General features: G+C 57.0%; 2 protein-coding genes across 2 annotated transcripts; one reads left to right on the top strand and one right to left on the bottom strand.

Moving 5' to 3' along the window:
* The first annotated feature begins 60 nt into the window (after positions 1-60).
* Positions 61-2,748, top strand: GARIN5A (golgi associated RAB2 interactor 5A). Its single transcript, XM_078146439.1, has 5 exons — positions 61-376; positions 592-719; positions 882-1,012; positions 2,142-2,388; positions 2,479-2,748. Exons 1-5 carry the CDS (start codon positions 337-339, stop codon positions 2,479-2,481), a joined length of 549 nt encoding a protein of 182 aa, XP_078002565.1. The 5' UTR covers positions 61-336; the 3' UTR covers positions 2,482-2,748.
* Positions 2,749-3,645: 897 nt separating this feature from the next.
* On the bottom strand, positions 3,646-24,327 carry MYBPC2 (myosin binding protein C2). The gene is made up of 28 exons (XM_020971962.2): positions 24,212-24,327; positions 23,188-23,271; positions 20,689-20,775; positions 20,173-20,321; positions 19,551-19,668; positions 19,344-19,389; positions 18,844-18,903; positions 18,259-18,452; positions 17,991-18,123; positions 16,472-16,596; positions 16,224-16,329; positions 15,786-15,958; positions 14,669-14,834; positions 12,703-12,809; positions 10,718-10,747; positions 10,230-10,369; positions 9,390-9,549; positions 9,117-9,221; positions 8,671-8,859; positions 8,228-8,362; positions 7,892-8,059; positions 7,443-7,531; positions 7,174-7,369; positions 6,594-6,733; positions 6,253-6,412; positions 5,395-5,531; positions 4,951-5,137; positions 3,646-3,791 (listed from the first exon to the last, which is right to left on the bottom strand). Exons 1-28 carry the CDS (start codon positions 24,228-24,230, stop codon positions 3,781-3,783), a joined length of 3,414 nt encoding a protein of 1,137 aa, XP_020827621.1. The 5' UTR covers positions 24,231-24,327; the 3' UTR covers positions 3,646-3,780.
* Between the last annotated feature and the right edge of the window lie 1,613 nt (positions 24,328-25,940).

The following is a 25,940-nucleotide window of genomic DNA, read 5'->3' as shown; positions in this document are numbered from 1 at the left end:
GTCACGCTACTAAATGTGCCTAAAGCAAACCCTGCCCCACCCGGCTCCCGAGGTACGCATGCGCATTGAATCCCAGTCGGGCGTCTACCAGAGTCGAGGCTGCCTGGCCCTCCTCCATGACATCATAGAAACTGGGGCCCCGCCCCCGTCGCCATAGCAACCTAGCAGCGTTCCAGGCCACTACCAGGTGGTGGGAGTGGTCGGGACTTTCCTAGACGTAGGAGGAGCGCGCGCTCCACCGCCTCTGCTCGGTAGATCCCAGCCCACCCCCAGGGCCCCGGGCCCAGCAGCGACCCTCCGCTCACCGAGGCCCTCGAGGACCAGAACGGGGTGAGCATGAAGCCTGGCCCGCGGCTGCAGCAGGGCGTTCGACGAGGTACAGCTGAGGGCGAGGCTGCCTCTGGGGGCTGGAGCGGGTGCCCCGGGGGTGGGGGGTTGCAGATGAGGGCAGGGCCGGCGCTGGAGGGGGACTGGCGTGTAGCCCGTCTGGAGGCTGGAGCGGGCGCCCCCCGGCCCGCCGGGATAGGGAAGATTGCCAGCTCCGCCCCGGGCGGAGGCGGGGGCCTGTGCCTTACTCGGGTCCCTCCGCAGGGGTAAAGGCCGTCCCGAGGCCCCTGCAGTCCACCTACCCCAGGCCCGGCCGCCTGCAGCGCTACCTGTGCAGCGGGGAGTTCGACCAGCTTTGCGACTTCCCCATATTTGAGAGCAACTTTGTCCAGGTGCCGGTCCAGCGGCAGCCCTTACCCCCAGCGAGTGAACCCCCCCAGCGTCCGCACCCCATCTTTATCTGACACCCAGACCTCCCCCCCACTCTCTTCCCCTGGGGCCTCCAGCTCCGGCCTCTCCATCCATGATCTTGACCTGTGACCCTCTGCCTCTAGGTTACTCGGTTCGGAGAGGTAGCCAACAAGGTGACCATGGGTGTGGCAGCCACCAGCCCGGCCCTGGAACTGCCCGACATACTGTTGCTGGCCGGGCCTGCCCCGGGGAAGGGGGGCCTACAACTGTTTGAGTGAGGACCCCCCCATAAAACCAAACCCCCCTCCAGTCGGGCTCACCTAGGGAGGGGAGGAGATGTCCTGACCCCTATGGGCACTTCCCTGGTATACCCCCAGCCCTCAGCTCCTGGGCTCGAAGGCTCCAGGCAGGAAGACCCCACTGCACTCTGGCTCAGCCTCAGTCTCCCTATCTGTAAGATGCCTTGCCAGGTAGCTCGTGAGGTCCAGGAGGCCACACTGAGGAAGCAGCCCGTCGACGGGGCGGTCAGCGTCCTGACCCATCTAACCCCTTTCCCTCATGGCAGATTCTCAGATACGGTCTGCACCCCCCCCCCAAGTCTTCCTGCCTGATAGCCTGCCTCACAGTGGGTGCTCTCCAGCTGTTACGGGGCCCTTCTAAAATGAGCTGGCCGCTAGGGGGCGCCATGGTGTGCCGAGCGCTGGGCCTGGAGTCGGGAAGACTCATCTCCCCGAGTTCAACTCCAAGCCCAGACACTAGTTTTGAGAGCCTGGGCAGGTCACTTCACCCCATTTGCCTCGGTTTCCTTATCTGTAAAATGGGCCGGAGAAGGAAATGCCAAACCACTCCAGTATCTCTGCCTGGGGTCACGGAGAGCCAGGACTGAAATGACTAAGGAAAGCCTTGGAGGAGTTTCTAATGGGGGGACAGTCAGACTAGGGGGATGGCCTGCCCACAGCCCTGTATAAACAGGATCAGCTGGAGCTGAGCACCGAGGAAGTTGGGAAAGGCTGCTTGTGGGGAGGGATGTCGGAGGGGCTGCCTCTGGAGGGGTCGGAGGAGATGTCCACCCTGCAGGAGCTTGCAGCCTAGTCAGGCTGGGGCCTGGGGGAATCATCCATCTAGACATGGAAGGTCCTCAGAGACCACCTAGGCCAGCCCCGCCATTTTACAGATGGGGAAACTGAGGCCCAGGGAAGGGCATGGCTGAGGCGGATTTTGAAGCCAGGTCCTCTAACTTGGGAGTGAATGTTCTTCACCACCCTCCACGTGCTCCCCCATCTGCCTCCCGCCCCCAATGATGAGAATGCAGGGCCTCTTACTGGTGCCTGGGCATGGGAGCGGGTCCCTATTCTCTTGCGCCAGGGCCCCAGCTGATCTATTCTCTGGGGGGAGGGGGACAGGCTCATCCCCCTGAAGTTTGTGGAACTGTACATCCATGATGAGAAACGTCAGCAGCTGAAGGTGAAGCTGTGGTCCGGCCGCACCTTCTACCTGCAGCTCAGGGCTCCGGCCTCCGAAGACCAGGAGTTTGGCCACTGGGTTCGGCTGCTGTATCGACTTCGCTTCCACTCAGACACAAGAGTGCCCTTCACCCAGGCCCCCAGCCCCAAGGCAGAGGAGGAAGGGGCCGTGATAACAGAGGAGAGGGTGAGCTTGGCATGGGCTGCAGGGCACCCGAGTGCTGCCAGGCCCCATCACCCACACAACCTCACCCCCTCTTCCTTCTGTGTTTCCTAGTGAAGGCCAAGACACCCCACCTCTCCATTCTGTGGAGACTCGGTGTGAGATGCTGCTGTCCCTGTTACTACACCTCCCACATGGAGCTCAGACCCCAGATATAGGGCTCTGCCCCCAGTGCTCCAGATGCCACTCCACAGCCGGGCCAGGACACACGCACAGACCACCCTTCCTCCCTCCTGTGGACATGAAACAACCAGAGAGAGACCTCTGTTCCCTGCACAGAGGCAAACAGAATACCAAGTCTAATAAAGATTCCACATGTCAGAACCAAGGGCTGTGCACGCACTTAGCTGGAGCACAGGGCCAAATGTGGGCCCCCCAACAAGGCCATTGTGCCCTCTGAAAACACAACACCCTGGGGGCCAGGATGGAGTTGCAGCAGCACCAGCCGTGGAGTCTGGAATTCCGCCTGCCCTCCATTCGTCCATCCATCCATCCATCCATCCATCCATCCATGTGGTAGGCACCAGCAGCAGAAGTCCTGAACTCCTCCTCCCTCCCTCCCCTCCATTCCCCCATCCATCAATCCATCCATCCATCCATGTGGTAGGCACCAGCAGCAGAAGTCCTGAACTCCTCCTGCCTCCCTCCCCTCCATTCACCCATCCATCCATTCATCCATGTGGTTGGCAAGAGCAGCAGAAGTCCTGAATACCTCCTCCCTCCCTCTCTCCCTCCCTCCCTCCCTCCCTCCCTCCATCCATCCATCCATGTGGTAGGCACCAGCAGCAGAAGTCCTGAATTCCTCCTTTCTCCCTCCTACCATCCATCCATCCATCCATCCATCCATCTGGTAGGCACCAGCAGCAGAAATCCTGAATTCCTCCTCCCTCCCTCTCCTCCATTCACCCATCCATCCATCCGTCATGTGGTAGGCGCCAGCTGCAGAAATCCTGAGTTCCTCCTCCGTCCCTCCCCTCCATTCACCCATCCATCCATCCATGTGGTAGGCACCAGCAGCAGAAGTCCTGAATTCCTCCTCCGTCCCTCCCCTCCATTCACCCATCCATCCATCCATCTGGTAGGCACCAGCAGCAGAAGTCCTGAATTCCTCCTCCCTCCCTCCCTCCCTCCCCCCTCACTCCCTCCCCTCCATCCATCCATCCACTCATCCATCCATCCATCCATCCATCCATCCACATAGCAGACATTGACAACAGGAGCCAGAGTCAAGTCTCGTGTTTGACATAGCCAGTTGGAGGGAGAGGGGTCGCCATGGAGTAGGGTACAGGGGCAGGTTCTTCAGGGTCTCAGCAGACTGAGTGGGGCAGGAGGGGCATTGGCTGCCCTCAGGAAGGATTACTGTGGCACTGGAGAGGAGAGAAAAGGAACAAAGTCGCATGAGCATCATTATCCCCATCTTTCAGATGTTGATACTGAGTCCCAGAGAGGGAGATGAACGGCCAGGTCCCTTGTGGCCCGATTGACTTTCTCTCTGTCTCCACATCTGTGGTTTGATGCCATGGATTTGTGATTGGAGGACCTGGATTCAGATCCTCACGTCACATGTCGTCTCTGGGTCTCTGTTTCCCCATTTATAAGTTAGGGCAGGTCCTTACAGCTCTGAACCTGCCGTCTGCCTGGCTCCTGTGCTCCCCATCCCCAGTCACTCATCTCTGGTCAGTGCTGTCTCCCTGTCAGGGTGATGATTACGATCACACCCCTCCCTGATGTGGCTACCACTGTGGACCACGGGTTCCTGGCTTAGTTCACACCCTATGTCTCCAGCATTCAGGAATTGATCTGAAAGTGGTCCTCCAAGGCCAGGCAGGGCCCTTTGAGGCCATTCTACCACTGAAGAGAGAGGAAGTGGTCAAAAAGCATTTCTTTGGCTTACAGCCAAGAGGCTTGGGTTGGAATCCAAATGCTGCAGAGAACCAACATGGCAAAGAAGTCACTCCAGGCCTAGGTTTCTCCCCCTGTGAAAAGGGGAGCATACCTTCCAAGGTTCTCAAAGAATTATCAGAATACGTGTTATTATCACCAATTATAGCGTTTCTAGAGCACTACGTGCAAAGGATTGTAAATTATCTAATCTGATATTCACAACAAGCCTGAGAGGTAGGTGCTACTCTTTTCTCCCTTTTACAAATGAGGAAACTGAGGCAGAGAGTGGTTAAGTGACTTTCCCAGGATCACACAGTTAGGTATTTGATGCTGGATTTGAACTCGGGTCCTCCAGTTGCCTCTGAAAAAGGACAGAGCTGGAGAGTCCCTTAGAGGTCATCTGGTCCAGCCCTCACCCCATTTGTAAAGGAGGAAACAGGCCTAGAGGTGTTAAAGGGCCTGCCAAAACGGCCCAACCAGTCATTGACGGAGCCAGGATTTGAACCCAGACCCCTTACCTCCAAATCTTCCCCGCTGCTTCTCTGGGGAAGCTTTGCTAGGCACGGGGCCGCAGGCCACCAACCGGAAGTGCGCCAGTCGTGGCCCGCCACACTCAGTGGGCAGCTCCTCCCCCATGCTCACCTCGGACCTCCAGCCTGCATTCGGCCAGTGCCTCGCCCAGCTCGTTGACCGCTCGGCAGGAGTAGGTGCCCCCATCGAAGGGACTTGGACGGCGAATGCTGAGGGTCAGGATCCCCTGCTGGTTGGTCATTATGAACTTGGGGTCTTCGTGAATCTCCATTTGGTTCTTCATCCAGACCACCTTCGGCTGCGGTGAGAGGGAATGGAATGGATCCCTGGAGTGTGAGCTGAAGATGACCTCAGAGATCATGCGCCCTCTACAAATGGGGAAACTAAGGCTCTGGGAGGGGAGCGGCTGGGCCATAGCTAGCGAGTGGCCAAGCGAGTATTCAGTTCTGGGTCCTTGGATTCACTTCGATGCCTTTGTCTGTGACCGAGGAAACCCTCCTCTTCCCAGGTCCTGGTCCTTCTCCTCCTCCCCCAGCCCCCAGTGCCTTTGCCCACCTTGGGATAGCCCCGAACAGCACAGAAGAGGGCGGCCGTGTATCCTGCCACCACAACCCGGTCTAGCAGTGGGGTCAAGAACTTGGGGGCCGAGCGGAAGTCATGTGCCTGAAACTCCAGAGGTTTGAAAGTGATGCCTAGCAAGGACACAGGACGAGAAGGTCACCCGTCTGGCCCCTCCGGGTCTTGGACAGCGACCACCATCCCCTATCCCTTCCCCCACGCCGATCCCAGGACTGAGTAAGGCGGGACCTTGGACAGCGGCCACAGCCTCCCGGCAACTTAGGCAGCCCCTGGCCCCCAACGGCTGCACCCACCACCACGTGTCAGAGGCACGAGACTACTAGGAAAGGTTCCGTCTGCTCCAACCCCCTCCTCCTACATGCGGGGAAATGGGCAGGGACTTGGCCAGGTTGTCTGCACAGAGAGCGAGAGGGGTCAAAAATTCAAATCCAAGCACACAGTCAGTGAGGCACAGGGAAAACTAGGCTGGACTTGCAGACAAGGCTCTGAGTTCTTAACGGTGTGGCTTCCCCCCCAGCCTCAATTTCCCCATCGGTAAGATGGGAGCAATCCCACTTCCACTGCCTTCCTCCCCTGCCAGGAGGTCCCAACAGAGATCCAGTGAATGGGGGAGGAGAGGGGAGCTGGAGGCTGGTCCCGTGGAGCATGTGTGCTGGGACCTGAGCTCTGGTGCCTTCCAGTGGGTCACTCGGGGCTCCCTGGAAGGGGCCAGGAGCGGGGCCTGACCCACTCCATATGTAAATGCTGACTCTGCCCCCTCCCACGCCCCCCGCTGCAGGAGCTGGGGGAGCTGGGGTCAGCCCCCACGCACCCTGTGGGGAGGGCAGACAATACCTGTTTTGAGGATCTTGGCTGTGTTCTTGGACACACCCGGGGAGTCACTGAGCCCACAGATGTTTTCACTAAACACTCGGAAATAGTATTCATTGCCGATGATGAGGTCAGACACCGTGCACTGGGTGGGTCGATTGTGTTCATAAACAGTGAACCACTCCTGGGGGGGGGGTAGAAAGGGCCTGGAGGGATCAGAATTCTGTGCGGTAGGGGGAGCAAGACATCTGGGGGGAGACTCTGGCCAAGCCTTTTGCCCCCCAATTTTCCATCTGTGAAACAAGGAGACCCCAACCAAATCACTACCCCACCCCCCACTGTCCGGGCCTGTGCCCTCCCCTCACCATGGTCTTCTTGTCAGCCTTCTGGACAAAGTAGCCGGTGACCTCACTGTTACCATTGTCCTTGGGGGGCTGCCACTCCACCAGGGCGTTGGAACCCCAGACCTCCTTCACCATCACGTTTTGGGGAGACCCTGCCTTCTCTGGGGAGGGGGAGGAGGGGCTCCTCAATTCTCCTCAAGAGTCCTCCATCGCATCTCCTCTGCCCACTCCTCTATCCCCTTAGGCCCCCTCCCCAGCCCTGAACTGTCCTCCCCATTCCCATCTCCTCCCCATCCCCACCTCTTCACCTTCCCCACTCCCTCCCTCCTCCCCATCCCCACCACTTCACCCCTCCCCACCCCTGTTCCCCTCATCTCCTCCCCTTATTCCCATCTATCCACTTTCTCCTCATCTTCCCTCATCTCTGCCCCCCTCCATTTCTTCATTCCCATCTTCAGCTCTGCCTCTCCAGGCTCCTCTCCTCCTTTCTGACTTGCCTGATTCCCTCTCCCCACCCTTCAGTCCCTTCAACTCCCCTCCTCTCTCTTTCCTCATCCCCATCCTGTCTCCCCTTTTCTCATCCCTCAGGCAGCTCTCGCACCCACAACTCGGATCCGGATGGTGGCCGTGTCTTTCATGTTCTCTATTTGCACGCTAAGTTCATACTCCCCAGAGTCCGACCGAGCTGCCTGACGCACGAAGAAAACGGTATCCATGTCACTGGTCCGGATGTGGACTCGGGATGTGTCCACAGGAGCCCCTCCTTTTGTCCATGTCACCTGGGGCCGTGGCTTCCCCTGTGGATGATGTGAAAGGTAAAGGGATGCTCTGACTCCTGGCCCTCCCTCCCTGGCCCCTGGCCTCCCATACCTGGAAAGGAATGACCAGATTGAGGTGCTCCCCAACCTGGCGAATGTAAGTCTGCCGAAGGTGTCTTGGGAGCCGTATCTTGGGTTGTTCTGGGGGGCGGAACAGGAGTGGGAGGGGGATCAGGATTCAGAGACCAAAGAAGGACACGGACTCCAGCCCACGGTGTCTTAGGTCAGGGGTTACGGGTCAGGAGGTTGACCGTGGCTCACGGTGGCCACTGTCAGTGGGAGGTCAAGGCCGGCCAGTCACTCTCTAGAAGTGTGACTAGTTGTGTCCAATGGGAGGCATCCGTAAGAAGTCAATGGTCACCCACAGGTGACCTCAGTATAGTGCTCTTGGCCTACAGTAGCCAGAGTCAGAGAGTCGGTGGGAGACCTAGTGAGCAGACGTCTGGACACACCTCTGGAGGCCTCTGGTCAGTATCAGTGGCAGGTCAGTGGGTCACTCACGTGCAATCACCCGGATGGTGACCGGCTGGACGAGGGTGGCTGGCTCACTGCGGCCAGCGATGTTGACCCCAACCACGCGGAAGAGGATTCTGGCTCCCGTGGGCAAGTCTTTGACCGTGAAGCCACAGCGCTCCACAGGCTCAGCGTTGGCCACAACCCAGTCTTCAGCTGGGAGGGGGGAAGGAATGCAGGCGGCTCAGGACTCTCCTACAGCCCCTGGCCAAGCCCACCCCCCTCACCATTCCTCTTGATGACTCCCAGACTACAAGGAAACATGGCACCTGGAGGTGGGAACCCCCAGAGGGTCAGGGAGAAGCAGCCTCCCAGGTCACTCACAGCCTTCCAAACAGTACTCCACGATGTAGCCATCGATGCCCCCGGCCCCAATCCTGTCTGGTGGGCGCCACTTGAGTGTGGTGGTAGTATCAGTGACGTCTTCCACTATTAGATGTGTTGGCTTGCTCGTGGGAGCTGCAGGGAGCAGAGGTCATGGATCAGGGGCGAGAGCAGGGGAGAGTGGGAAGGGGTCCAAGAGGTCAGCCAAGGGAGCAGAGAAGGAAGAAAGGAAGGCAGGTGGCCCTGAGGGGACGTGATGGGGTCAGAGTTAGGGTCAGAGGGCCACTGAGTCATGGATCATTGGGAGGGTCTTGGGTTATCCTAGCCTAGTCAGTTAGATAGTCTAACTGGGGTCACTGTGGGGCTCAGCTGGGAAGGACCGGAGAAATCCCCAACCCTCTCACCTTATAGATGAGGAAATTGAGTTGGCGCTCACTCCTTACCAATGGGCATGAAGGGCTTGGTGTTCATGCTCGGCTGGGAGACCCCAATGGCGTTGACAGCAAAGACACGCATCTCATACAAGATGCCCTCAATCATGTTGGTCGACTCATAGGTCGTTTCCGTGAAGACCTCAAAATTCAGCTTCATCCAGCGGTGAGAGCCCTTCTTCTTCCTCTCTATGAGGTACCCTGGAGGGCAATGGAGAGAACAGAGGCACTTGGTGGGAGTCACTGAGGTGCCATGATAAAGCCAGGTGGTCCTAAGCGGGTCTCAGGCCAAAAGGAATCAGAAGCCAGGCCAGGAGGTCACAGGGAAGTTGGGTAGGAGCACAGAAGGTCAAAGGCATCACACAAAGTCCATTTCCTAGGAACCTTTCTCTCCTACTGGCCCATCCTTGAGACCAGCTTGGGCCTGAGCCCTACGGAGGGAGTCCCAGGTGACTCACCGGTCACAGGCTGGCCACCGTCATACTTGGGGGGCTCCCAGACCAAGATGGCCCAGTCCTCCCCCACTGACGTGATCCACACAGCCTCAGGAGGGTCTGGCACATCTGGAAGGAGGGGGAAAAGGTCAGCCCTGTGGAGGCCAAAGCCGTCCCACCATCATTGCCTTCCCCAAGGCCCCTTCTGCCTCCTCCTTCTCCCAGCCCCACAGTCTGCCTCTCCCCTACCACCTGGCCTCTCTCCACCCAGCCCTTCCAAGCCCTTTCCCCACTCACCCACGACCTTGATAAAGACGGAGGCCGTGTCCTCGCCCATGGGGTTGGTGACCTTGATGGTGTACTTGGCCTCATCGGCCCGCTCAGCTCCCTCAATCACAAAGCTGCTGTTGTCTGGCCGCCGCTCCAGTCGGACTCGGCCCTCGGTGTTCGAGAACACCTAGGAAAGGAAGAGGGCGCCAGGTGAGAAACCTTTGATTCTCAGGTCAAGGATGCCAGGAGACTGAATTCAGAAATCCTGACTGTCCTAGTGGGCTGAGGCCTCAGTTTCCCAATCTGACAAATAAGGGAGCTGGACCTGATTGCCAAGCTCCTTTTCATCTTGAGTAGGATGGGATTCTGCAGATGAGGCCCTCCATGGGTGCCTGCACAAGCCTTGCTGGGCCTCAGTTTCCCCATCTTTAAGAGGGAGTTGCACTAACAATCTTTCAAGGCCCTTCCAGCACCAGATTCTAAGGTCCTGGGGAAGGTGGGCAGGAGCTGATTTCCCCTTTCTGCTGACCCAGCAGAGCCCGGGGTCAGGCACGGAACTGGCCGGCTGCCAGGAAGGCCAGTCAAGCCTTGCTGAATTCCCTTGAAAAAGGGGGAAGTGGAGAAAGGGACAGGAGCATCAGAGCTTCTTGGAGGGTCTAGCCCTTCCCTTTCCCCTTTCCTCCCCCTCCCCCTCTCCCTCCCCTCCCCTCCCCCACTCTCCTCCTTCCCCTCCTTTTTGTTTTAAATAGATAAAGAAGCCCAAAGTGAGCAGGGGGCTTGCTCCCCCAGACTCCACAGCAAGTGAGGGGCAGGCGAGGGAGGGAAGGGGAGATGCCCAAGGAAAGAGCCGTCTCCCCTGCCCCATACCTGATCCCCCTTCATCCAGGTGACTGTGGGAGGAGGCTCTCCTGCGATGGCCATATCTAGCCTGAGTTTGTTTCCAGCCACCACAATGATAGTGTTCTCGGAGGTCTTCCCTGAGCAGTCCAAGTGGATCTTGGGGGGCTCTGGGAGCAGACGGGGGCGACAGAGTTGGGTCTTCCTGAGCCCAGGACGCCCAAGGCAGCCTCCCTGCGGGCCCTGAGCACCATCAGGGGCCCCAGCCACTGCTCCTCTTAGAGCAACTGACTCTAGCCCTGACCTTCTTTGGGGACCCACAGATCAGAACCCCCAGCCCACAGTGCTCTCGGGGACCCGGGGATTCAAGAGAGCAGAGGCATCCAGCTCCCTGGCCTTCACTATCCTTGGGCACCCAACCATTCCGCACGGCTCCCAGGCCTCTCAGTCCCCCTCCCTCTGGGACCCAAAAGGCCAGCTCCTCCAGCCCCGCCCCCGCCCAGTTCAGCAGTACATACCTTGCTTGGGCACACAATCGATCTTGATCTCTGGGAGTGAGAGAAAGAGGAAGCTATTAGGAGCTTAGGGCTGGCCCCTGGGGCTTCAGCACCTCCCCATTTCATATGCCCTTGCTGCCAGGCTCGGGATGTAGGGCAGATGAAGACCAGGAGGACAGAGTCCTGAGAGGGAGAGGATAGGGAACTGGGGGGCCCCCTGGAACCCTGGGAACACCCCCTAATGGGGGCCCCCCAGGATTCCTGCAGCCTGTGAAGTGGCCAGGGAAGGCCTTTGCCTCCGTTTGACAGAGAAAGAAACTGAGACCCAGAGAGAGAATGGTTTGCCTGAGATGTGAGGGACTTGCCAATTATTAGCTCTATGACTTTGGTCACCTCTCCACACTCCACTGAGTACTTTTTCTCTAAAATTAAGGGGTTCTGTAATAAAATGACTTCCAGGGCCCCTTCCAATTTAGCATTCTGAATCACAGAATCTGAGCACTGGAAGGGACCTCGGTGACTATCTCCTCTAACTCACATACAAAGCAATGCCCACGATCTATTTCCCCGATATACCGTCCAAGTGGGCAGGGTCCCGTTTGGGCATGAAGCCTTCCAAGGAAAGGAAGCCCCCCTGCCTCTCAAGGCAGCCCTATTCCACTGTAGGGCAGCTCTCATTTTTAGGAAGTTTCTCCTATTCCAGGAGTCGTGATCCTCTTGGCTGCCACATGTCCCCACCCACTCAGCTTGCTTGAGTTTGCAGTCCGCTGAAACCCCCAGACCCTTTTCTGAACAGCTGCTGCCTAATTCTGCCTCCCCATCTTGGACTCCAAATAGATTGTAAGTTCCTCAAAGGCAAGTGCTGTCTTTTATGTCCTTAGCACTTACCCAGGGCCTGGTGCTTAATGAGTGCTTATTGGCTGGCTGACATCAGACTCACAGAATCTGAGATTTGGAAGGGGCCTCGGCAGCAGACTCATGCAAGCCTTCCATGTAAAGGATGGCCACCAGACCATATCCAAGAAGCGGTCTTCCAGTAAGAGCTGGAGAGGGCAGGTCACGCCTCCCAGGCATCGCATCCCACTGGGGAAGTGAAGTGTAAGAGGTCACATTGACCTCTGTTGAATTTCTTTGCCTTTGCTTGCAGCATGGGCCCCTGAGCAGTCAGTCACGTTGGGGAAACCTCCGGTGAGGCCTCTGAGAGTCACATTTTAAATAATTATATATCGGATGATACAGGAAACCAATTCTACTGAAATAGTTATCAAAACACACTTTTTTTTTAAGTTTGCAGATCCCCGTCTAGCCCCTGCTCTCTGGTAAGTATCTTGGGGATTCACATAATATAGCTTTCTCTCTGTCCAGTCCTGCCATTTCTATTACAGTTGCAGGACCCCTGGTCAGTGCATTCTTATCAGCCTGGGTGGAGTTTCTTTCTAGTTCTGTCTTTCTCTGCATCCCCAGCACTTAGCAGGGTGCTGGCACACAGTAGGTGTTTAATAAGGTGTTGATGCCCCATCCCTGGCCAGGAGTCTATCATCCCAGCAGTTCCCATCCCACCTTCCGGTGAAATTGTTCAATTCCCAAATCCATTTTGGGGGAATCCCTTTTCCTCCACGGGCGACAGGGAAGAAAACCCAAACTGCTCCTCTGTGGTATTCATTCTTCACCCAAGACCTCCTAATTGTTGATAGAGCTTGGTGAATTCCTTCCAGAAATGTAGTTTGTGTTCTCCTGCAGCTGCCTCGGACCCGGACCCCCCCTCCTTCTGTGGCCCTGCTCTGGCATTCTTAGAAACGGTCTTAGAAAGCTGGGGTGGGTCCTTTCTCTTATCAACAAGGCCCTGTGATGGGGCATCAGGCACGGGGCTCCAAATCTGGGAACTTGATTCATTGAGGTCACACCCCCATTTGACAGAACAATAAACCAAGGCTCAGTGATGGAGACAGACTGTTCCAAGATCACACAATACTGAGGGACGGAGTTGGGGTGGGGGTTAGTCTCACCCAGGAAGTTGAGCTTGGCTGACAAGGTCAGGGCAAAGCCATCCGGCACAAATGTGTAATCGCCCTCATCCTCAGGATGGACATCATTGATGACCAGCTTGTGGCATCTGGAGGGGAAACATGGACTGTAGGATGCCGGGAATCAGAGCTGGGAGGGAGCTATGCCATCCCATACCACAGATGCAGAGAACCTGAGGACAGGGAGGGGTCCTCCAGTGTCCCTCTCCCTTTGAGTCTTAGACTCCCCCTCCCCCCATGGATGGCCACTACCCCCCCGCCACTGGACACAGCCAGGCCACAGGAGAGGCCACGTGGTTTACATGGAATTCTCAGGACCACAGGGTCCCACCTCATTTACAAGCAGCCCACAGGCAGGTGGGGGAGTGAGGACCCATGTGCAGAACAGCCACATTCCATGGGGTTTAGGCAAATGATTAGGTTTGCATATGACACTGTGATATTTATAACAGGTGAGAGATACCTATGCCCAGGCCCAGAGGCCTTCTCCCTGTGCCCCTCACCCCACCCCTCAGGTTGTGGCCCCCTGGAGCCCCTGGGATGACAGGCTGCTAAGTGGGAAGGGGCCTGAGATCACCGAGGTCTGCTGGGAGTGGACAGGGAGCCAGATGTGGGTCAGCGGTCCCTGCCTCTTACCCTGCCTTGCCGCCCCCACAGGGCTGCTGTAAATATTTCCATTTCTATTTCTATCCCTGCTGACTCTCCCAACAGAGGCAGGACCTGGGTTATACTCGGTCTATCTCCCTGGAGCTGTGCCCAGAGAAGGCACCGATAAATGCCGGCTGACTGGCCAGACTGCTCTGGGCCTTGGTTTCCCCATCTGTAAAGTGAGGGGTTGGACTTGGCACACAGTGTGGGCATGCTTACATAGGTCCAAATGGTTTCCCCATTAGAGCATAAACCCTCTGAGGGCAGAAATGTTTCGCTCCTGTTTTTACATCCCTAGCACCTAACGTAGAGCCTGGCTAACAGTGGGCATTTAGTAAATACTTCCTGACTGATTGATCAATAGGGAACTAGGAGGCACCGAGGATCAGAAAGGCCTGAGTTTAAACTCTCCCTCAGCTTCTTCCTCACTGGGTGACCCTCCTGTCAGCCTCAGTTTTCCCATCTGCAAAGTAGGGATCATGCACAAGAGAATCTTGTAACTGGGCACTGCCTTCCTACAAGCAGGGCCCTAGAGACAGGGATTTCATTGGGACAGGGAATTAATTCCCTGAGGCGATGCAGGTCGCTGCCTTCTCAGGAGCTGCCCGGAGCACTGGAGGCTGGCCATCTGCCCACAGTCACACGGCCAGGACTCCCACCCAGCTGCCAAGGTCAGCTCTCTGGGCTCCATTTTGCACAGGAAGTACCTGAGCCCCGCCAGCCATCGAGGGCAATCAGACTAAGCTTCACCATGGGGTCATTCCCATCCTCCAGGAAGGGGGAGCCTGGCCCCCTTTCTACGCTGGGGCACCGCGGATGGTTAGGAAGCTCTCCGTGACATCAGGCCTCAGCTGTCTCTACTCACCGCACCAGCTTCTGCCCTCTGGAGTCCAACAAACAAGCCCGATCCTTTCTCCCCAGGACAGCCTTTCAATTCCAGAACCCAGCCCTCATGTCCCCTGAGTCCTCCCTTCTCTGGGCTCACCAACGTTCTGCTTGGCCCCGGGGCAGGGCTAAGAGCAGCCAGTGCCAGCTGCAGAAGCAGATGCGGGATCTACACTAGACAAACCCGCGAGCAGTGACAGCTGTGCCCCTGTGGACAGAGTCTGGCTAAACCGAGTGGCCCCAGAAACTCGCCCTGCCCTGTCCGGAGGTGCTCCCTCCCTCTGCACACAGCGCTCGGCCTCCCGGGGCCACCATGCCCAAGGCCTTGGGTATTCTTCCAAAGGATGGGCTGGAAGTTGGGGGAGAAGTGGGGAGAGCCCCCAAGCAGGGGCTGCCGGCCCCTCTCGCCTCTTACCGGCCATCATGGGTGATGCTGATCCTCTTGCTGGGTCGCACTTCCATGCCATTCTTGTACCACTTTCCGGTCACCTTCTCATCAGACACCTCACACTTGAACACGGCCTGCTCGGAAGCCTTCACCGTCAGGTCTGCAATGCCCTGAAGCACTTCCAGCTGCTTCTCTGGAGGGAGGGAGGGAGGGTATGTTCAGGTATCAGCTACTCCTTGAGCCCTGGATGGTCCCAGTGGTGACTGAATGTGCGATCTGCACACATTAGGTGCTTAATAAATGCTTACTAAATTGAGTGGAATTAAACTATCCACTCTTTGGGAGCAGAGATCTGACATAACAGGAGGGCTGTCTCCCTCATAAGTGAGCACAGGGCCCTGTACACAGTTGGTGCTTAATAAATGTGTATGGTTGGGGCAGCTAGGTGGTGCAGTGGATAGAGCACTGGTCCTGAAGTCAGGAGGACCTGAATTCAAACCCAGCCTCAGACCAAACACTTGACACTTACTAGCTGTGTGACCCTGGGCAAGTCACTTAACCCCAATTGCCTAAAAAGCAAAAAAAAAAAGAAAGAAAGAAAGAAAGAAAAAGAAAGAAAGAAAGAAAGAAAGAAAAGAAAGAAAGAAAGAAAGAAGAAAGAAAGAAAGAAAGAAAGAAAGAAAGAAAGAAAGAAAGAAAGAAAAAGAAAGAAAGAAAGAAAGAAGGAAGGAAGAAAGAAAGGAAGAAAGAAAGGAAAAAATGTGTATGGCATGAAATAGAATCCCTCTGCTAGACTATGACCTCCCTGAAGGCAGGAACTTGGTGTTATGTAAAATTCCTGTCTCCCCCAACACTGAGCACAGGGCCCTGTCCACAGTTGGTACTTCATAAATGGTGGTTGAGTTGAACTCAATTGACTAGAAGATGAGGCCTTCTGAATTTCAGCCCCCAGAGGCCCTTTGGGGACCTCTGAATCTTTTCTTCTTCCCCTTGGCTTTGCTGTCCTGGAGGTGGTAGTTGGGAGGGAGCTCCTTACACTGGGCAACCCCAGCTAGGTGCACTGTCCCACCGGACCTGCATGCCACAGCCAAGGCAGACCCCGCTGGCCCAGGCTCCAGCCCCTCCCTGGGAGGGGCCCCCTTACCCTCCACAATGAGATCTGCCTCACACTGGCCACCATTGGTCACGACCATGTAGCGGCCTCTGTCCTCTAGGGTGACCTCCGTGAAAATCAGCAGGTGTTTCTTCCCATTTTTCTTGAAGCGGTAGTGAGCCTTGTAGGAATCCTCCTTGGTCATTTCCACACCGTCCTTCATCCTGGGAGGGAGCAGAGGAAAGGGGAGGCCTCAGATCCAGGGAGCACAGAGGGCATCGGGGCCACATGGGAGATAGGGAATAAGAAGGGGTGTTTGGGGCTCACGGTGAGGGTGTTGGGGCCATTCAGGGTGGGGAGGGGAGTCCCAGGATAGGAGCTGGGCTTGTGCATGGCTTGGGTCCCTGAGGTGCACACTAGTTAGATGTAGAGGGGTCAGGAGCACAGGGAAAAGGCTAGGGACCAGGAAGGAGCCCCAACATCACTTGCCACATGAGCTGGGCTTCCTCCTCTGACACCTCCACCATCATCTCCACGCGGTCACCCACAAAGACCTGCTGGTCCTCCAGGGGTGTGATAATAAGGACTGAGGGCTCTGAGGGGCAGGTGAGGGATGGTCAGTGGCGGGAAGCCCCCCTCAGCCCCTCGGCATGCCCCCTCTGCCTGCCCAAGCCCCCCGATGGTCAGTGCTCCCCTCAGCCCCTTGGCATGCCCCCCCGCCTGTCTGAGCCCCCCACCTTTGACAAAGACCTCTGTGACACACTTCTCATCCTTGACAGCCGCTTCGTAGGTGGCATCATCGTCCAGAGTGCACTTGTTGATGGTGAGAATCCTCTTCTTGCCCACGTTCTCAAACACGTACCTGGCCCAGCCGCAGGGATGCTGAGGGCCCCTCCAGGGGCACCAAGCCCCACCCCTGAGACCCCCTCCCCACCTCCGTTCAGCCTCGTGCTCACTGCAGCCTCTGACATGCACCACTGTACCTCCCAAGGTCCCTTCGGGTTCGGTGTGGGCTTCTCTCACTGCTAAGGCCCCACCCAACTGTAACTTCATTCTGGGGTTAATGAGCAGCTCAAGCCTACTGGGTTCTGTGCTATCACCCCTCTATCAACTCCGACATTCCACATTCTGAGGGCCCTCCAGCTCTGACCTTCCCTGCTCTGACCTTCCCTGTTGTAAGGCCCCTCCAGCTCTGACCTTCCCTGTTCTAAGCTCCCTCCCAGCTCTGACCTTCCCTGTTCTAAGGCCCCTCCATCTCTGACCTTTCCTGTTCTAAGTTCCCTCCCAGCTCTGACCTTCCCTGTTCTAAGCTCCCTCCCAGCTCTGACCTTCCCTGTTCTAAGGTCTCTTCACCTCTGACATTCTCTGCTCTGACCCTTCCTGTTCTAAGGCCCCTCCAGCTCTGACCTTCCCTGTTCTAAGCTCCCTCCCTGCTCTGATCTTCCCTGTTCTAAGCTCCCTCCCAGCTCTGACCTTCCCTGTTCTAAGGCCCCTCCAGCTCTAACCTTTCCTGTTCTAAGGTCTCTTCACCTCTGACTTCCCTGTTCTAAGCTCCCTCCCAGCTCTGACCTTCCCTGTTCTAAGCTCCCTCCCAGATCTGACCTTTCCTGTTCTAAGGTCTCTTCACCTCTGACATTCCCTGCTCTGACCCTTCCTGTTCTAAGGCCCCTCCTAGCTCTGACCTTCCCTATTCTAAGGCCCCTTCAGCTCTGACCTTCCCTGTTCTAAGGCCCCTCCATCTCTGACCTTCCCTGTTCTAAGCTCCCTCCCAGCTCTGACCTTCCCTGTTCTAAGGCCCCTCCAGCTCTGATCTTCCCTGTTGTAAGTCCCCTCCAGCTCTGACCTTCCCTGTTCTAAGCTCCCTCCCAGCTCTGACCTTCCCTGTTCTAAGCTCCCTCCCAGCTCTGACCTTCCCTGTTCTAAGGTCTCTTCACCTCTGACTTCCCTGTTCTAAGGCCCCTCCTAGCTCTGACCTTCCCTATTCTAAGGCCCCTTCAGCTCTGACCTTCCCTGTTGTAAGTCCCCTCCAGCTCTGACCTTCCCCGTTCTAAGCTCCCTCCAGCTCTGACCTTCCCCGTTCTAAGCTCCCTCCCAGCTCTGACCTTCCCTGTTCTAAGCTCCCTCCCAGCTCTGACCTTCCCTGTTCTAAGCTCCCTCCCAGATCTGACCTTCCCTGTTCTAAGCTCCCTCCCAGCTCTGACCTTCCCTGTTCTCCAGGCTCTCCCAGCCTTTGTCACCCCCCCCCCCCGGACTCACTTGCTGCTGTGCTTGATCTCCTGCCCATTCTTGTACCACTTGAGGGGCAGGTCAGGGTCACTGATCTCTACCACCAGCTTAATCTTGCTCCCCTTGTCTACCTGGTAAGCCGGGTCCAGCTTCATTGTGAATGCTGTTGGGACCAAGGGGCTCAGGGACCAGCCCCCCTGAGTTGTGCCTCCCCAGCAGCTCCCCCTCCTCAGCTCTCCCCCTCCCCAGCTCTCCCCCTCCTCAGCTCTCCCCCTCCCTGCCATCCCCAGGCTCTGACCTGAGGTCTTCTTGACCTCGACCTTGGCCTTCTTCAGGCGCTTGAGCATCCCGCGCAGATCGGTGATGCCATACTGGAAGGCTATTCTCTCGTACTCACTCTTCTTGGCGCCTTTCAGCAGCTCCCAGACCTCGGGGGGCAGGCCCAGGTCATCATCATCCTTCTTTTTCTTCTTCTTCTCTTCCACCACCTCCCTGGAAGCCCAGACGGCCAGAGGCTTGGAAGCAGCCGGGAAAGGAGAGGGACATGGGATGGGGAGACGGGCAGGGGAGCGGGGAAGGGAGGAAGAGAAGGGAAAGGGGATGAGGAGGGAAGGGGAGGGGGCAGAAGAGGGGGGAGGGGAGGGGAAGGGGAGGGCCAGGGGAAGGCCAAGGAGGGGGGAGAGGAGGGGGAAGGGGAAGGGGGAAGGGAGGGGCAGATGAACTTCCCTACGAAGAGCCCGGAGCCTGCTAGACCCACCCACCCCCACCCTCAAGGACAGACCCCGGCCCCAGCTGGGGCCGGGAGCCAGCAAGGACGCCAGCAGAGGCAGCGGGGTTCCCGTGGGGCTGCAGAGTAGGCTGAGGGGGCTGCCTGGGGCCTTACCTTTTCTTTAAAAGACCGCTGAAGTCCAGTTCTCCCGCCTTTTCAGGCTTCCCTTCACCTCTGCAGGGAGAGAGACTGTTAGGTAGTGTGTTACAGCACTTTAAGGTTTGCAAAGTGCTGTACAAATCATTAACACGTTTTATTCTGGACAGCCCTGGGAGGGAGGGGGTTGCTGTTATTATGCCCATTTTATAGATGAGGACATGGAGGTCAAATGACTCATCCATGCCCACACAGCTAAATCTGAGGCTGAGACCTGAATTCTGGGCTTGGGGATTCGAGGTCCAGGGCTTTGTGCACCCCACACTCCTAGATGCCTCAGCTCTGGGATTTCCCCTCCTCTTTGGACTTCTTCCCCTCCGCCAGGCCCCAGACCTCCCAGTCGTGGCCATCGACACCCCTGGGGCAGAGTGAGAGGACGTGTGAGGAGATTAGGGGCCAGCGGCACCTGCCACCGTTGGCTTCCTAGGGGGAGAGCAGGGCTGGGGGGGGTCACTCACGAGCGCTTGAAGCTCTCCAGGATGTTACCGCTGTCCTGGCTGGGGACTGAGGATAGGGGATGGGATAGGAGTGAATGAGGGTCCTTCTTTTTCCCCTCCCTCAGGGTCCTTGCCGCCCCTGGACTCTCCCCCATCCCCTCTGCCGGGGACGCTCTTCTCCCACTGGGGCGCCAACATGGCAGCCCTTGATAAGGCATGACATCACACCTTCCACATCGATGTTGAAACTGCAGCTGTCACAGGCATCCTTGGCCTTCACCTCGCACCGGTATTCCCCCCGGTCACCCACAACCACCTTTCTGATCTGCAGCTCGGCCGTGTACACCTGAGTAGACCGGAGAGAGAGCCTCAGGCTTGGTGGCCCAGGCAGGGCCTGAGGGGCCTTGGCATTCTGTCGTTCCCTCGGGAGCCGCTGGCTGCCTCCCCTGCCTGGCCCAGGAGAAGGCCAGTCACTCCTCTCTCAGACTCCTGCAGTCTGCCCTAGGCTTCTGCTGCAGAAATCCCAGCCCCAAATACAGTGTATTAAGCTCAAGACTAAAGCCCAGATCAGCCCCTGCCCTCAGGGGGTTTCATTGCCCTGGGGGAAATGTGTACATAGGGATAGGGACCAGAACTCTGATTCTGTTGGTACTGGGAGTAAGAACATGGCTTAGAGCACTGGCCCAAGGTCACACAGCCAAGTGTGTCTCAAAGGTGGCCCCAGGCTCCCTACCCCACCACTGCTGCTCCAGGCCCCCCCACCCCTCCCGCTTCTGTGGCCCCTCCCTCTCCCCCCACCCCGCTGCCCCAGGCCTGGCCCACCAGCCTCATGGCATTCTGAGGCCCTCACGTTGCTCTGCTGGTCATGGCTCTCCTTGATGCTGAATCGGGCACCACTCTTGCTGCCCAGTTCTAGCCACTTCCCTTTGAACCATCTGATGACAGGCTGTTCGAGGAGCTCCTTCCCGTTCACCTTGGCTGTGATCACCACGTCCTTCCCTGGGCACCAGGGGACAGGATGTCAACCAGGCAATCTCCAAGGTCTAAGGCCTTCCCACCCTGCCAGGCCCCTGGATCCAGGGCTTATCCTGGCTTGGGGGGCCGGGCACCTCAGACACCCAGGTATCTAAGCCGCAGCTTCCTTCAAGGCCCCGGGCATCTGGCTCGCTGGCAGTTCACCCTAGCCCCTGGGGACTCAGGTGGCTAGCCCCTGTACCTCTCTGGGGCACCCAGGTATTCGGCGCCTCAGCCTCTCTCAGCCACCCAAGCGTGGGGGCACCTCGACATCCCATTCCCCAGCCCTTTGGGACACTGGGACCTCCCTTTTCCCCAGCCTCTCCCGAAGCTCAGCTTCAGCCCTCCTTACCTGCCTCTACAGACACAGTATCTGGTTTCTTCAAGAAGATCCCAGTGGGCTCCTCGGCAGTGGGTGACTGGTCCTCAGGGGGCGACTCTAGGTTATAAATGGGCCTTTCACTCTGTGAGTCAGGGGCTTAGTCAGAGAGCCGAGGAGGGAGTGAGGTTACTTTATTTGAGGTGATTCCTGAGACCTGAGAACTGAGGGCACACCTCCCCCCACAGCCAGTTAGTCTAAGTGGCTGCTCCATGCAAGGGCAGGAGATGCAAAAAGAGGCACAAGACAGTCTCTGCCCTCAAGGAGCTTACAATCCCTGACCCACTCCGTGCCTCAGTCTCCTCTGCAGAATGAGAGGGTGGACAAGTCCCTGACCCTCACTCAGCCTGATTTTTCCCTTCTGTAGAATAATGTCCCTGACCTCTGAACTTCAGTTTCCCCGCCTGCAAAATGAGGAGGGTTGGGTTAAACTACAGAATGTTGGGGCGGAAGGGAAGATAAGGAACCGATTTTACATCTGGGGAAACTGAGGGCCAGAGGGCACTGGGGTCATGCTCACAGTCATAAAGCCAGGCAGAGTCAGGATTTCTCCCTCATTCTCTGATCCCCCAGTTTCCAACATTTATTAGGCACTAATGAATCAATCAGTCAAGAAGCACTAGCTCAGTGCCTGGCACATAGAAGGCTCTTAATAAAGGTTTATTGATTGATACAAAGTAACCCAGGGAAGACCACAGGTTTACATACAGGCTGGAGTGAATGCCTACAAGGTGGATACAAGGTAGCTCTGAAGCTACAAAAACAAAAATGCCTCCACCCAGCCTCCGGGAAGCTTTCCTCGGCTAGGCTGGGGGGAGGGGAATGGGCATTATGACTAGAATACCAGTAGTGGACGACCTCAGTGGTCATCGACTCCCCACACAGAAGACCCTCCAGTGATGGGGAGCTCACTACCTCTCGTGGCATCCCATCTCCCTCTTGGTTATCTCTAATTGTTAAGAACTGGCTCCTGACTTCAAGCCTGAATTGGCGTCTTCCCCCCATGGCTCCTTCTGCCTTAATCATTGGATCATGAAGTACTTTGCTAATAATTTCGGCAGAACTTAGTGCATAATTAGGCATCAAATCAGTGGCAGACAGCTAGAGATGAAGGAGGGATGGAGGGGGAGGGGGACTAGAATGGGGAGGACTGAAGGACTGGAGGAGGGGAACTGGGAGAGGCTGGGAAGCAGGAGAACTAGGAGAGGGGAGAAAGACTTGGGGAGGGGAAATGGAAAGCAGAGGAGGAGGGAGAGTGGAAGGAGAGCAGGACAGAGGAAAGGGACCGGGGGAAGGGGACTGGGAGAGAAGAAGGAGAAGGGGACTATGAGGGAGAAAAGAAGGGGGAGGGCACTGGGAGGAAAGGAAGGGGAGATTAGGAAGCTTCCTGGAGCAGAAGGTAGGAAGGCAGGACAGTGCTTGGTATCCAGTGAGCCTCTCTTGGACAGACCCCCGGAGCTCACTAGCTACCTGAGGCCTCTGTTTTTCCATCCTGGGACTCAGGAGCTTAGGAGAGTGCTTGGCAGGGGCACAACCCCCCCCACCCCCAATCAAAGTGGAAAACCAGTGGCCTTTTAATACCAGGACTGGTTTTTCACCTCCCTAACCAGTCACCTCCCTCCACATTCACCCAGGTCTGCTGGATCTCTTCAGAATTTGGTGCAGGGAAGGAGGAGGCAGGGAGGCAAGAGCTCAAAGATCTGGGGGCTGGGGACAAGAGGAATCATGTATACAGGAAATGGGGTGTAGAAATCTATCCTGCCCTACAGGAAAATAGAAGGGGGAGGCGATAAGAGAAGGGAGGGGGTGATAGAAGAGAGGGCAGATTAGAGGAAGGGGTATTCAGAATGCATGCTATCTTGGGGTGGGGGGAGGGGGGAGATGGGGAGAAAATTTGGAACTCAAAATCTTGTGGAAATGAATGTTGAGAACCAAAAATAAATAAATTAATTTTTAAAAAGAGGGGTCGTGGAATCAGAGCATCCTTGATTTAGAGCCAGAAGAGACCTCAGTAGTCATGAAGTCCAACACCCTGGTTTTACAGATGAGGAAACTGAGACCTAGACAGGGGCTCAGAGCCAAGTATCTGAGGCAGGTTTAGGATCTAGGCTTTCTAGAGGTTAGAAGGAGCCTGGAACAATTTGGTTTCCAAAGGTCTCAGGAGCAGGAAGAAAAACTGGGAATAGGGGTCCTCCAAAGTTTGGGGGCTCAGAGAAAGGAGGCTCAGAGGTTTGAGAGGCTCAAGGACAAGAAGGGGAGCCAGGCCCCCCAAATTCAGAGGGAGTCTGTGGAAAGGAGGGTGAGGATTGGGGGAACAGACACTCAACAGTGTAGATGGCTTAGGAACCAGTAGGTTAGAGAGGAGACACAATCTCTGGGCCATGTCCTTGGGGTTCCAGATGGGAGGAGAGCCATATCTGCAGACATCTCTGGGCCAGAGGTGGGGCTGAGGCTGGGCCAGGGGTGTCTCACCACTGGGTGGGGCAGGCGCAGCCTCCTTCTCAGGGGTAGGCTTTTTGGGGACATCCTTAGCTTTGGCAGCAGGCTTCTTGGCAGCTGTGAGGGGAAGGAGGCAGAGAAATGTCGCAGAACCAGGGAGCCCAGGAGTCCTAATCCTCTGGCCCTCATCCACTCCAGGACCCAGGGGTGCTGAGCACAGCCCCTTCCCTTCAGATGTCCCTCAGCACCCAATCCTGGATGGCTCCTCAGACACCTGCTTTCCCTCGCTTCCTCCCCCCAGAATCTTACCATTCTCCAGTGACAGAGGGCAGGGCCAGCAGGATCAGGGAGGATCCCCCCAAATAAAGCCTCTGCTCCTTCCTCATCCCCGCCTAAGCCCAGGCCAACTGGTTTTGACCTTTTCCAGATGGGCTGGCCTGGGGTATAATTAGCTTGATCCAAGGTCAGGTAATTGGACACCCATGTGCTGAGCTCAGCATCCAGCACCCAGCACTCAGGACCCACCCAGCACCCAGTGCCAGCACCCTGCTCGGACCCCCTTCTCCCATTGAGTGCAAGGGAGCTCCTTCTCCCCGATGAGGGGGCCCTTCCCTTACATACAAGGGGGCTCCCTCCTCCTACCAAGAACAGGGGCTCTTTTCCCTACATTTCTTACACAAGGGGGCTCCTTCTCCTCGATGAGGGGGCCCTTCCCCTACATACAAGGGGCTCCCTCCTCCTACCAGGGACAAGGGCTCTTTTCCCTACATTTCTTACACAAGGGGCTCCCTCCCCCCACCCTGGGAAGAGGCTTTTCCTGTGCCAAAGGATCCCTCCCCATCCTAGCCCGAGGATCCTGCTCTTTCCAGCCCTTAGCCTCCAAGCTCCCCTAATTCCACATTTCTTTTTCCTTGCCCCAATCATCTTCCTCTCCTAGACCAGGGTTGTCCTTCCCATGTCCCTTCCAACCCTGGGGCTCCTAGCACTGACAGGGAGCACGCCCCTTCCAGCCTCCCTTTCAGGAAGAGGTTGGGGTGAGGGCTTGGGGGGTCCCCACCTGGTTTGGGCTCCGGCATCTTAGCCTGTGGCCAGTTGGGAACCTTCTGGAGACAACAGGACCTGGGATGGGTGGCAGGGTAGGGTTTTAAGGAGGCTGGAGGCTCCCCAGAGACACCTGACTCAGCTCCCACTCCCCACCCCTTTCGAATTCCCCAGACGTTCTCTAAAGGGCGAGAAATAACAGCTGGGGCGGGGGGGGGGGGCGGGGGGAGGATAGCATGCCTGCCTGGCTCCTGGTGGAGGCCAGCAACAAGATTCTGGTCTCTGAGGCAAGGGGAGGGGAAGGGGGAGAGGGTTTTGAGGGTCAGGACACCTGGGTCTCAGTGGGAGGCCACAGGCAGGGCTGGGGAAGGGGGCACCTGAGTACCTACTGTTTGGGAGCTGTGGAAGCAGGTTACCTTGGTATGGGGGGTAGGGCTGGGATATCAGGACAACTGAGTCCTTGAGGGAGACAGGATTTAGGGTATCAGACCTCTGGCATTCTTTTGGGATAGGGTAGGGCTGGGGGCCCAGCCGCCCAGATTTCTGCAAGTCAGGCATCTTCAGAGAAACTGGACCTCCTGGGGAAACTAAAGCCAAGTCCCCAGGGTCAGTGGGGAGGGCCAGGTTTCTTGGAGTGGGCACCAAGCCCCAGGTTAGCATTGAGGGCTGGCTTGCGCCAAGGTGGCCAGCATTCCAGGGACCCCTCTTTGCCTAGCGGTGACCTGCTTTTTCCAGCTGGGGTGCAGAGAACTTCCTTAGGTTTTCACTGCTGGGGGCCCCACCCCAGAGAAATTTTATCTCAGCCCAGCTGCTGTGGCTAGGCCATCTGGCCTAGGGTGCCCCACCCCCAGGGTCTCCAAGTTTCTACGGTCCTCACCCCCAGCTCCCCAAGGAAGGAGGGAGCCCTGGAGGAAGTGGGAGAGAGAACAGAAGGGCCCGCTGCATGGGCTGCATGCCCAAGACGCATGGGTCCCTTCCTGAGCTGGAGCCTGGGGTAGAGGGTTTGAGGAGCCAGCACTAACTCTGGCCCTGTGTCACCAAAACCAAAACAAACCCCCTTTTAACCTTAACAGGGCTGGCTCGGTGTTTGGCCAATCCAAAGTGGAATGTTTGGTGACATCATCAGTCTCCGATCAGACTCTCTCCGTGCTCAGGCATAGGGGAGCAAGGAATTGGGAGACCAGCGGAGTACAGGGTGGAAAGGGAGGTAGAGCTCATAGCAGGGAGTCTGAGAAGCCTAGGAAGAAGGGGAGACACCCCCAGGGAGACTCTGAGAGAGCCGGAGAGAAAGAGACTGCTGGGGAGGGATAGAGGGAGGGAGGAGAGAGAAGGGGGGGAGGGGAGAAGGGGGAGAGAGAAGTGGGAAGGAGGAGAAGGGGAGAGAGGAGAGAGAGAGAGAGAGAGAGAGAGAGAGAGAGAGAGAGAGAGAGAGAGAGAGAGAGAGAGAGACTGTTGGGGGAGGGATAGAGGAAGGGAGGGGGAGAAGAAGGGGGGGAAGGGGGAAAGAGAAGTGGGAAGGAGGGGGAGAGGGGAAAGAGGGAGAGAGGAAGAGAGAGAGAGGAGAGGAAGAGACCTCTGGGGGAGGGATAGAGGAAGGGAGGAGGAGAGGAGGGAGAGAGAAGGGGGAGGGAGGGGGAGAGGAGAGAGAGAGAGAGAGAGAGAGAGAGAGAGAGAGAGAGAGAGAGAGAGAGAGAGGAAAGAGGAAGAGAGAGAGACTGTTAGAGAGTGGGGGAAGGGGGGAGAGA

Source organism: Phascolarctos cinereus, unplaced genomic scaffold, assembly GCF_003287225.1.
Source record: "Phascolarctos cinereus isolate Bilbo 61053 unplaced genomic scaffold, phaCin_HiC Scaffold_726;HRSCAF=1367, whole genome shotgun sequence".
NCBI lineage: Eukaryota > Metazoa > Chordata > Mammalia > Diprotodontia > Phascolarctidae > Phascolarctos > Phascolarctos cinereus.
Note: the sequence above shows the minus strand (reverse complement) of the source record. Positions and strands in the feature narration are given on the sequence as shown.

What these genes read in the sequence shown, in the direction of transcription:
- MYBPC2 (XM_020971962.2), bottom strand. An exon ending in GAGGAAGCCCAGCTCATGTG is followed by an intron (nt 15,959 to 16,223) that starts GCAAGTGATGTT and finishes GCTCCCTCCCAG; the next exon opens with GATGAAGGACGGTGTGGAAA. An exon ending in AGCCAAGATCCTCAAAACAG is followed by an intron (nt 5,532 to 6,252) that starts GTATTGTCTGCC and finishes TGTCCTTGCTAG; the next exon opens with GCATCACTTTCAAACCTCTG.
- GARIN5A (XM_078146439.1), top strand. Translation starts at nt 337, where the DNA reads ATGAAGCCTGGCCCGCGGCTGCAGCAGGGCGTTCGACGAG. An exon ending in TTGAGAGCAACTTTGTCCAG is followed by an intron (nt 720 to 881) that starts GTGCCGGTCCAG and finishes CTCTGCCTCTAG; the next exon opens with GTTACTCGGTTCGGAGAGGT. An exon ending in GGGGGCCTACAACTGTTTGA is followed by an intron (nt 1,013 to 2,141) that starts GTGAGGACCCCC and finishes GGAGGGGGACAG; the next exon opens with GCTCATCCCCCTGAAGTTTG.